The sequence below is a fragment of the Gossypium arboreum genome, chromosome 9 (genome assembly GCF_025698485.1).
Source record: "Gossypium arboreum isolate Shixiya-1 chromosome 9, ASM2569848v2, whole genome shotgun sequence".
NCBI lineage: Eukaryota > Viridiplantae > Streptophyta > Magnoliopsida > Malvales > Malvaceae > Gossypium > Gossypium arboreum.
The window spans coordinates 77,761,120-77,773,585 of NC_069078.1; the positions used below are offsets into that span (position 1 = coordinate 77,761,120).

The 12,466-nt window shown below is 31.5% G+C and overlaps 2 protein-coding genes across 2 annotated transcripts; both read right to left on the reverse strand.

The window, feature by feature from the left end:
• Positions 1 to 638: 638 nt before the first annotated feature.
• LOC108454817 (cytochrome P450 94C1-like) lies at positions 639 to 2,703 on the reverse strand. Its single transcript, XM_017753398.2, has one exon. It carries the CDS (start codon positions 2,559 to 2,561, stop codon positions 1,023 to 1,025), a length of 1,539 nt encoding a protein of 512 aa, XP_017608887.1. The 5' UTR covers positions 2,562 to 2,703; the 3' UTR covers positions 639 to 1,022.
• Positions 2,704 to 7,321: 4,618 nt separating this feature from the next.
• LOC108454717 (uridine nucleosidase 1) lies at positions 7,322 to 10,552 on the reverse strand. Its single transcript, XM_017753265.2, has 9 exons — positions 10,210 to 10,552; positions 9,508 to 9,623; positions 9,347 to 9,406; positions 8,817 to 8,999; positions 8,627 to 8,731; positions 8,180 to 8,276; positions 7,973 to 8,080; positions 7,718 to 7,853; positions 7,322 to 7,632 (listed from the first exon to the last, which is right to left on the reverse strand). Exons 1-9 carry the CDS (start codon positions 10,328 to 10,330, stop codon positions 7,524 to 7,526), a joined length of 1,035 nt encoding a protein of 344 aa, XP_017608754.1. The 5' UTR covers positions 10,331 to 10,552; the 3' UTR covers positions 7,322 to 7,523.
• Between the last annotated feature and the right edge of the window lie 1,914 nt (positions 10,553 to 12,466).

Genomic DNA, 12,466 nt, shown 5'->3' on the forward strand with positions numbered 1-12,466 from the left:
ATCACTTTCTATTATTATGCATGAGAATAATGTCCTACATTTTGTATTGGAACCAACCCATAATTAAAATGTCTTAAATTCAAAGCCAGATCGTATTAAATTTCTCTATAGAGATCAATTTTCCCAGTAAGCTTTAATAGTGTCCTATAAAGAAGTATCACAAAAGGGCGGGCAGAGATCTATAATATACCCGACATTGAAGACTGCAACCGCATTGGCACCCACAACAAAACCCCTTGCCAGAAACCGATAAAGGACGCACGTGAAGACCCTGTAGGAAAAAGTTTTCTCTCTTTCGATGTTGCACCATTATTTGTCTATACTTTTGCCATTGTGGTGGGATATACATCAAATTTTATGTCATAATCAAGGTATATAAATTAATCATTTCATATTACGTAAAATTTGTCTATTCATATTGTATCATCTCAGTCCAATATTACGAGGGGGTGCCTTTTCGGGCTTCCCAACTACCTCACCAGTTCTGTCTCTTTCTTTGGTTTCCCCCGTTATTAATGAACTGCCTATCCACTTCTCAAAAGTAAGCTATATATAGATATTTGCTCATTTATACTCTAACGTCTCAATCACCAAAGCATCATTTGCATTTATTGTATTTGTATATTGATGTATAATCGTTTAATTTCAACTGTAAAACTTTCATGCCAAGTGTAAAAGCATTAATAACTAATAGTGAAATAAGGTAGATGAAAAGATAGTACTTCTCTAGATAGTTTCCTGGTATGAGCTTGACGGAAACTGATCGACAGAAACAAATCCATCTGTTTTTACAGTTAAAAAAAAAACACGGCAGCCACCATAACTTATCTTTTGTACAAGAATAAGATCTAATGCCCTATAGCACACTAGTCATCGGATAGATATTATAATGACTGATCAATAATACTGATAATCAGAGACACTTTTCATTAACACTAATCATAGATAGGTCACTTTCTGTCTGGAGGTTGTAGTATCACTTCAGCCATACAACTGGTAATTATTAGTTTTTGGAGAGGCTTTTACGCAGGTGCTACTTCTCTTTCACGAATCAGGACAGGGAGTCCGCCACTAAGAGTGGCGGTAAGTCCGGGAGAGAATCGTAACGTTGGATGCGGTCTTGTCGCTAACTGGATTTGGAATCTTCGGAGGAGTGAGAGTGCGACGCTTTTGAGCTCAAGTAGAGCAATCTCTTTCCCCAGACACACCCTGAATCCTGCTTGGAAAACTGGGTACTTAAAAGGGTTTTCAGGAGAGAAGTCGCCGTCGTCTTTCAGCCACCTTTCAGGCTTGAACTCCAAGCAATCTGGACCCCATATCTCTTCAATCCGTCCCATGGCGTAAGGATGATAAGTAACCCTAGTACCTCTTCTCAACAACGACCCATCTGGTAATATGTCGTCGTCAACACAAAACTTGGAATCGAATTGGATGGGTGGGTAGAGTCTCATACTTTCATAAACTGCTGCTTGCAAATAATGGAGTTCTTTCATCTCCCCGAAGCTTGTAAGCTCCTGGTTTTTTCCAAGGACTCGGTCTGCCTCTCGTCTGATTTCTGACTCTACGTTTGGATGTTTTGCCAATAGCCAGAACAAGCTTGTCAAACCTGATGCCACCGTGTCACGACCAGCCAACAAAAAGCTTATCACAACATCTCTTAGGTAAGTTTCATCGTTTACGGTACACATGAAACGGGAGAGAAGATCATTGTGGGTTAAAAATCCCATTTTGCGCCTTTGCCTTATCACCTCTTTGGCTAGAATATGGATAATCTTGATGGCCTTCTTCAATTGCTTCTCACTGCCTAAATTCAAAGCCCGTTTGAGCTTCCATACAAGTGGGAAAGCGGTCATTGCTCTCTCAGCTGATAATTTGGAGGCCAGGTCGAAGGCCTTAGCGAATTTCGACATGGGTAAGGAAAGCTCCAGGCATTTAGGGTCTAACCCGAAAGAGAACCTGCATATGGTATCAAATGAAAACCTTCTAAACACATCTTGTAAATCCAGAACCCGATGTTGTTCTTTTTGGCTAGCTGCAAAGGATGACAATAAAGGGATAAGCCTGTCTTTGATCTCACAGTTGATGATCTCAAAAGCGAAAGATTTAATGGAGTGTTTCCCAAGCTCCAGGCTTGCCATCTTCTTCTGAAGCCTCCAGGAATCGCCGTCCACATTGAATATGCCTCGACCAAGAAAGTCACCCAATATCAAGGAGAAAGGTTTCCCTTTTGGGAAATTCTCAAATCTGGTTTTGAGCATGTACTCCACGTTGTCAGGGTTGGCTGTGATTGTATTGCCCAGAACATGGATATGGATGGTGTTCCCTGGCGAGTTCTTTAGCAGGTGAGTGTACCAATCACAAAGATTTTCAAATTTTTTTGACCAACTCATATTCAGATATGTGTGACAAATCTCACAGGTGCACCACAGCTTTGGTCTGGGTAACAAACTAAACAAGAGAGACAAAAGTGGAAGAATTTTAATCAAGGTGAAGATAAGGAAGAAGCAAAAATAAGCATGAAGACATTGTAAGAACCAGGAAGTTTCAAGTTCCAGTTCCATAGGAGAAGAATCATTCAATTAAAACAAAACAAAACATGAAAAAGATAGAGAAGAGATAGCAGAACTGAAGGTCTTATTAATCGGTTTCTGAAAATTTAATGTTGTTGAAGACAGCTTTCACACAATGTTGTAGTCGTAGTTTAATATTTTTAAAAAATCGAGAAATTTTATGAAAACTACTAATTTAAAATAGGTTTTAAAATAATATATAATAAATAATTAAAAATAGAATAAATTGGACATATAAATATAATAATACTAAATGAATATAATTGTTTATCATGATATTGTTATTGATGTTGAACAGGTGTCGAGTTTATTTATGATACAAACTCAATTAATAATATTATTAATAAAATAATTTATCACATATGTATTCATGTAAAAATCAGTATATGTAATTTGAAATTAATTAATAATAATATATAAAATATCAACAATATTAAAATAAATTATAAATAAAATTAAATTTAAATAGATAAATATATCAAATTAAAAACACTAAATAAAAATTATTTATCATTATATATCATAATCCTAAATTAAAAGTTAAATTTTTTAAAAAATAATGAAAACAACCTCGTGCACTAAATAACAAAGTCAGTTAGTGGGCAGTACTTCTTGCGTCAACTCATGCAATTTAATGATGAAATTATGCTATCAGTGCATGTACTTTAAGTAAGTTTAAATTTACTCTTTACACTTTGATCTATTTTAGTTTTCATAACTTTCAAAATCTGAATTTTTGTCCCAATTCAAATGATAATAGAGTAGTTGACCTAATCATGGGTTAGTCCACCTTCAACCTCGAAGGTATGCTCAAAAAATAAAAAAATTTAGACAAAAATATAGGTTCGTAAAATGGTTTTGGGCAAAAAAATAAGACCTATTTTCTAAACAAGTTGAGCCTCAAGAAGGATTTTTTGGTCCGGCTAGGCCTGGCTCAAATTAATTTGTTTTGTTGTTTTTTCATTGTTGTTTTACTGCAATTTTGTTGATGTTTTGCTATTATCTCGCTATTATATTGTTACTATTTTATTTTTATTGTTTGAATATTGTATAACTCTTGTTTTATTGTTAATTTTGCTACTATTTAGAGGCATTTGATTGCTAAGTTACAACTATGTTAGTGTTATTTAAACATAAATGCTTTTTTAATGTAATTTCAATTTGTTCAAAAATATTTATTTTAATGTTTTTAGTGTACTTGATGTATTATTTTTTAAATTTATTTTTATAAAAAATTAATATGGGTGGATCGAGTTAGGCTCGAGTTTAGCATTTTTAATCTGAGATAAGCTCGAACAAAATTTTAGGCCCATTTTTCGAGTCGGGCCCAGGCCTAAAATTTTGCATTGATCTTGCCTATGATCAAGCCTATAGAGTAGTTAAATCTTAAACCTATTTGGCTAAATTATGTTATTAGTCATGTAGTACACATAAAATTGTAGATTTAGTTCATGTTCTCTAATCATTTACAGTTCCTATACTTTTGAAATTCAAATTTTAGCCTTGACACAGATGACAGTTATTTAGCAAATTAACAAAATATTACAGACGCATTAAATTTAAAAATAACAAAAAATAATTTAATGAATTTAACTAAGATTGAAATTTTAGATATTGAAACTGAAAATTTTCCATTTGTTTATTTTCCTCCAAAACAAATAGTTGGATAAGACTAAACTTTTAGAAATGTAATTTTGGTTGTTAGCTATTGATAAAAATGTTTTAGGGTTTTAGGTGTCTTGGTTGAAGTCTTTTAAGATAGTGATTTTTTCTTAAAACTAATTAAATTATATATAACTTTGTTAATATATTACTTTTTCGTTATATAACTTTAATTTATTAATATTTTTAATTAATTGATATTTAATTAATTTCTGAATTTTTATTTATAGTGGTAGATTAAAATTAATGTAATATTCCACTAAAAAATGTAATTAATGCATTTCATAGAAAAATTATTGTTAAACAAAAAGGAAGCTCAAAATTGCGGGGCTAAAAAAGTAAAGGGCATCCTAATCTATAAAGTAAGAATATTTTCATGTAAAAGCTTTTCAATGGATTCTCGGAGCATCGCCTGTTTCACCTTTTCTAAACTCGTGGCCATCGTGCTTATTTTTCATAAATACATAACAAAAAAATATGTAATTTGTTTTCTAATTATTTTCAAAAATACTTAATTATTTTTTTGGATTTAATTAGTACTTGAATTTGTATTTTAATTTGACACTTCTACATTAATATTATTAATTTGTGCTTATGTGGCACTAATAAATTATTTATTAACTCTATAGAAAGAAGGTAAGAGTACACTCACTGTCACTAAAATATTACTATTAGTAAATTTATGTTTTAGTTATTCAACTTCAAAACTTAAAAAATGGTTATTAAAGTATTCAAAAACTTTCATTTAAGTCACTGAGTTGTTAAAATTATTGTTGTATATTCTTCTCTTTTATCGCTTTTACCAATAAAAAGCTCACATTTCCCTTCTCTTCTATAAATTTTTTTCATAAAATAGCTTTAAACTTTATAAATTTGCAAACCAAAATCCAAATAGTTTTCTTCTTCGAGCTTCGATACCAACTATCAAATTAACTTGAATCTAAGGCATGTTCTTCTATTTGTCGATAGGTACGGATCCACCATATTGATTATTTAATCAACTTGGATCTATTCATCTCTTTGTTCTTCACTGAAGAATTTTGATAGCAAAAAATTCAAGAACCTGTCGAAAAACTTATCCAAAACCATGTTTTCAGCAACAAAAACTAGATTCTAACGAGCTTCTTTACTATTTTTAAAATCTTGATTTCCATTCATTTTTTACTACAATTCAAAACCTATGTATTATTTTTCTTCAAAGTAACTTCCTCCATTCCTTTTTATATACTTTGCATAAAATATTTAATACTGAATGAACCTCTAGTGAGATCTAAATATTAGGAAGAAGTTGAGTAGGAAAAAAATGGTAAAGGATTGCAAAGAAAAGTTGTTTCATAGTTAAAAAATGCATTAAAAGAGAAGAAAAAGTTGTGAGAGGGAGAGAGTGTAAAAATTTAATTAAATTTGATTTTGATAATTTATTTAAATTCTATTCTTTCGGTTTAAATTTAATTTAAAAGTGTCATGTGTCACAAAATAATTAGCTAACAATTTTTTTTAATGATCATGTAATTTGGATAATAAAGAATTATTTAGATATCACTTTGGGTAACGGAGTATAGTTTATATATCATTTATGATAAAAAAAAAATAGGTACCAACTTGATAAAAATAGTATAGTTTAAATATCATTTTGTGATTTAAGCCAAAATTAATACTAAAATTTATATATATATATATATATTCATGAATCTCTTTTGCTATTTAGTTAGAAAATTGAATTTTTTAATTTGAATTAGATCAATTTTGGGTTAAATCATTAGGTTTGAGCTTTCTTAAATGAAAGTATTTTGAATTTGGAGTTCTTGGATTCAAATTTTTTAGAGTTCAAAATTACTTAAATTTAAAGTTTTAATTTTTTAAATCAATTTAAATTGAATCAGCTTTCGAGTCTGGACCGTATTATTATATACATATCCTTTCAAAGTTCTCTTGTGATAATTGAGGGTAGAGAATAGTATTGCTTAAAATTAAATCCTAACCCTCATGCTTACAACATAATATTCTTTTTACCGCTAAGTCAAGAAGTTGTTTGCACCGTCAAAACACTTATGGGTTTTTTTTACTAGCTCATAATTTTAAATTAATATATACTTGATCATGTCGTTCGTAATGAAAAGTTAGCAGAAATTCTATTTTAAAGGATAAACTTGAAATTGAAACCTTCATTGAAGCATCATTATGCACAGACCATTTTCTTTATAAAGATGTTAAAGTGAGTTTAATATCCATTTTTTTTTTTGAAAAATACAAGATACAATATAAAAAAATTAGACCTTCAAAAGAGGATCCTCAAATAATTTTAAATTTGATTTTCTATCACGAATCATCTTTAACAAGATTATTTACAACTGTGTTTCCCTCTCAGGGGATATTTTGAATCTTCCACAGCTTATCCTTTCACTGGATTTGTTGAATTCTTTTTAAAGGAGTTGAGTTCGAGATTTTAAAAGCAACTTCCTAAATGGCAATAGCAGCCTTGAGACTATCTGTTTGAATTAAGATCCTCTCAAATCTTTTATCTATGAAAAGCTTTAACCGATCCAAGATACTTCAAAATTCAACCTCCATCACTATACAATTTCCAAATTATCTGCTAAACCTAATAATACATCTACCATTTTGATCCCGTATTAAATCTCCTACTGCAACAAATTCTTCAACCTGTCTCACTGAACCATCCGTATTTAAGCACACCCATCTTTTTTTCATCAATAAACTCAAAAAACCTTTGGGTTGTATGTGTCAATGACTTAAAAAGCGGAGGTATATTATCTTGTCCAATTTAAAAGAAACTTTAAAAACTTCGTCAGTGCTCCATGAATTCTTTTAAAAGGTAAATATGATTCAGTTTGGTCATTGGAGTTCGGGAGCAATGGAAGAAAAGGTTTTGCAGATTTTAATGAAGTCCACTGTTCTTGTTTGGTCGTCCACTACCCCACCATATTCATGGCAAGTAAAATCCATTTATTTTAACATTCATATTATATATACAATGTATGGACATATAATCCTTGTTTGGTAAAAAAACTCTGGATTTCCCCTCTAATATTGAAGATGTGATTTATTGTGCTGCAATGCATCAAGAATTAGCAGAAACCCTGACATTAACATAAAATATTTTGGATCAAAGCATTCATATTTCAGTATTTTTCTGACTAGTTGAGGATCATCAAGGTGAATGTTTTTCAGTGAAAGGAGAGATGAAGATCTAGCAACAATTATGAGAAATCAAAGGCAAATTCCCATCTCCGGGAAATCTTCTAAAATGTCAAAGTGGTTCCGAAGCCTTTACGGTTTCATCAACATTCTTTTAACATAATTAAGGACTTCATCCACATCCACCGTCCGCGCAACGGAAACTGGGGAATAGCTTGTCCATGGGTTGCTTCCATTCCATCTGCACCAGATTATGGCATTAACATTAGCTACAATAACAGCGCATCTATTTGAATTCAATCATAAGCATGTTTGTAAACAATTACTTTTTTAATCCTTGATCCAACAATGTATGCCCCACGCATATGCCCTGCGTTTCAACCCTCACAACCCCCTTCTTGTATGTGAAGAGATCTGGCCGAACTAGTGCCACGAAACTGACAGGATCATGGAGGAATATCCCTGGCACCAAATTTTTCTCAGTTTATTCCTTTAAAGTATGGTTTAGAACAGAATTCAGAAGGGAAAGAGAAAAACTGAGATGTAGTTCTCAGTTATTTAAATTTTTTGCAAAAGATTACCGTATACACCATCGGACTTCACGTGCCAATCTCTGTAGAATTTGCACATGTCACTTAGCAGCTGAGCATGCTTCCCATTTGATTGCTTCAATTTGAGGAGGTCATCATCTGACAGAGAAAAGATAATGATCTTTGTCAAGAAATTACCCTCTAAACATGCAAAAAAGAAGCTTGTCTGCAATAAGAAAGGACAATTTACAGTCCTACCTGTCATTTGGACTTGTGTAGTAATGTTTATCCCGACAACAACGATATTTGCTCCCGAAGTAAACACAACATCAGCTGCTTCAGGATCACCATAAATCTGCAGTCCGAGAAAGAATTCTGAATGGTTTCTTGATGGATGGTCAACTATCAACTATTAAACTTCGTTCAATTGCAAACAAATTTTGTCTCCCGTTCAATCAAAATTGCAACTCACTCTTCTAATGAACAATGAGATAACATGGTCATGATGTAAAGGGAGAGATGAAATTATGGCAAAAGAAAAGTCTTCGACTGAGAGGAAGTAATAAATAATAACCAAAAGAGGTTCCATTAGGAAGAGCTCAACTTTAGAAGCTTTCAGTGCCTTAACCGAAACTTTTAAAAATGAAGAATGATGTTACGTACCATATGATTAAGAAACATAAAATTTGAAGCTTTTATACTTACATTTGCTTCAGCTGCAGGATTAACATTTCCTAATGCAAAGAATGAGCCACCAAGTACTACTATTTTTTTAACCTTGCTAGGAAAGGAAGAGTCTCTTTTGATTGCCTGGACATATGACCAAGTTTAGGCACATATTTTTGAAGTCTACAATTAATAACAACATATAAGGAAAAAGCATGCAAAGACTTACCAATGCCACATTTGTCAGTGGTCCAAGTGCAAGTATGGATACTTCACCAGGGTACTGAGAGACCTTTTCAACTAAAAATTCAGAGGCACTCTTATCAGATTTCTCTGTTTTTGGAGGAGGTAGAAATATATTCCCCATTCCATCAGAGCCATGAACAAAGTCAGCAACTCGTGGCCTCCCACCCTTTTCCGGATAAACTAAGGTTAGGCTCAATGATAAATGCACAATAAATCAGAGTAATATATGAAGTCATCATGTAGTAGAGTGCACAAGGGAACTCAGAGAATTAGAATGCTTAGTTTGTCTAAGGCACAAAGCACTTGCCTAAATGAAATGACGGCACAATATCCATATATGTATTTTTGTTCGAGTCATTGTGTATATATCTAAAACAAACTTGCCTAAGTGAAGAAAGGGACAATTTTCTTGCGGTCCCATGTTGGTTTTGCTTTCTTGAATGCAAAATGCAATGTTTTGCAATCAAAGATTATCTAATTCGGGATGTGCTGGGGAAATAACTAGAATTCTACCTTAAGAGGTTCGTGGCTGCCTCCAGCTACAGGAACACTTGGACACCCTGCGATCTCACACTATCCTTTTGCACCTCAAAAAGAGGAAATGATCATGAACATATTCCAAAATGTAACAAAATCGCAAATGAAGATTTCAAGTAAAAAATACAAGCACGTACCAGAAGTAAGGCATTACGAGTGGCATCTTCCGTCCTAACATTTCCAAATACAGTCGACAAACCTAAGATATCCACCTCCGGATTTTGGAATGCCATTAAGATTGCCATGCTATCATCTGTTAATCAAGTAAGAACACATTCATATCTAAGAGTGTCTTCAAAATCATTTCAATCTAACATAGGGTAGAGAAATCTCGCTCTATACATTACACTACCAAATGCTCTAACGCTCACCCAAACTTTCCTATGTCAATTTCACTTCCTTGTATAGCTTTGTATGAATGCTCTCTTGAAAAACGCTATCAAAAACCGAAACTTTCCTCCACAAATATCACAACAGTCCTCCAACTTGAATTCTCAATAATCCAGAGGTTAGATTTTCAACCCTCAGCAATTTAAAAAGAACCCATAAAACAACTTTAACTCTTTTTTTCCCTTTTACCTCTAAGCTCAAGAATCTATGCTTCTATACTAAGTTTTTTTTTCTTTTCCACAAAGTAAACAAATGACCGTGGAGATATAGATAAAATGGCCATTTTTAGAGTCTTTTCTCAAAATAAATTGCAAAGATGACGATGTTTTTTTTTTTTTTTCCTGAAGTAATTCCCAAATTCATTATCTGTGCAACTAAACATTCTAAATTCAGTCCCAACCCAAGCAATGAAAGGGTGGAAAAGAAGAGAGAAATGAGGAGAAACTGACCAATCCCTGGATCGGTATCAATAATGACCTTCTTCTTCTTGGAATGTAGGCCCAACACGCCGTCGTTTCCTCCGTTAACGACAACCCCATCGTGGGAATTTTTCTCCATTTCACAATCCATATTCAACGCAAAAATCAATAGCTCAAATTCCCAGAAAACTACCGATATATATAGCTTAGTGAAAATGGATGTGAAAACAATAATTAAAAATGAAACTGGGACTTGTCGTGAAGCGAGACGAGGAGGCGGCCGGTGCCAACCAACGAGTCCGTTAAAGAATATATTATATACACTATACTACACATCACCCTCAAAAGCCTGAAAGATTATCTTTCTATAAAAAGTTCGTAATTAAATAATAAAATCAAACCTTTAAAAAGTAAGTTTGGATAATTATTTATTTAAATTTAAAAACTTTAAATATTATTATTTGTTTTTTATTTATTTTGATTTAGTTTTTCTACTTTTAATTGAGTTGGTGTAAAATTAATATTTATATATTTATAAAATAAACTATACCAAAATAATAATAATAAATAGAGAAAATTTATATAATTTCTTAGAAGTCTTTTAGAATAATGAAAATAGGAGAAGTGGGTTAATAAGAGCTTTTTATTATTATTTTACTTTAAAACGTAAATTACAAATATAATTTTATAAATAAAAATTATAAAAATTATTTTTAAATCCATATTATATCTATTTATACTATGTTATGAGTAAGCAAATCATCAATTTATTGAAAAATCATTAAAATTATTAGAGTATTTTTTATTTTTTAGATTTCATATAAAATTAATAAAATTTAATCATTTAACTTAAAATCATGATCACTTGTGCTCAAATCTTGTTATAGGTTAAATTAAATTGATTTTTTGTTGTCGGACACTAATAAAATAAAAATTATTTATGAAAATTTTAAAATAATCTACTTAAAAATATAATACTTAAATTTGAACCTTTTAAGCTTTAAGGTGGAAAATCCTCAGCCACTACTCTAAGAAAATGTGATTATTTAAATCTATAATATATATATATATATATATAATAGAACAAAATAGATCAATTAAATTAGTTAAAAAAGTCAATTTTAAAAATATTTAAAAAAATAGGCCGATTTTGAAACGTGTCTAGTTAGATATATAAGTTTGTATTAAGTTTTATTTTGTGTGCAGCATGACATGTACCTAAGTCGAATCAATTTTAATATAATACTATGTTTATATACACCTCTGAATCATAACTTAATCTAGCTAGGAATTGGTCAATTGGATGCAATGTGTGGATGGATTCCAAATATGTTTTGAAATGGTATGAAAAGATGCAATTGTCAATGGCTTGGTGAGTAAGTACGTATGTTTAAGGTTTTGAATGAAATATATAGTTAGTTAACTTATAAATGAAATGACATTGGTACATAATTGAAAAAGGTGTTGTAGTTCTTGAATTGAGACTTGAGGATTGCATATGTAGTCTGGAATTATGAAGTGAATGTGTATTGTGATTGATTGGAAAATGCAAGCTAATGTTTATTAACATTTTGTAAAATATAGTTTGTCACGTTGCGACGTCAAGCTTATGTCGTCGCGATGAGATCAAGTCACTATGCCACGACGCGACGTTGAGCATAGGTCTTGTAATAAGACCAAGTCAATATATTGTGTCGCGACGAGAAACTCCTTGACGTCGCGATATCAATTTGAAATTTTGTAAACATTACAATTTAACCATAATTCAATATTGAGTTAGCATTAGAGCTTTCGTACGCTCCTACAAGACTCGGAAATGAATGTACAACATTTATATACTTAATTAGCATGCAAATGATTGTTTAATGATGTGAATTAGTTTATAAATTATTCGTAATTGCTCCGCCAACGAATGTGACATATTATAGTTTGGATCTAACATCAGATCAGGTATGAGGTATTACATGAAAAATACAAAGACTAAAAATAATCAAATAAAAATACATAAATTAAATTCATAATTTTTGTAAAATACAAGAAGTAATGACAAAATTTAACATACTAATAATATAGTAGTAATTAAATTGGTTACATTATGTTTAGCTGAGTTGAAGTTTATATAAATATAAATAGATATATAATGGGTATTGAGAGGTGGAGAAAAGATGGATGGAAATCTTTTGAAGTGACGTGTTTGGAATTTGTCGGTCGCATCGACAAAATGGAAACAACCTTTTTGTTTTTTGAATATTACCAACGAATATTTGGATTTCTCTGATCCACTTAA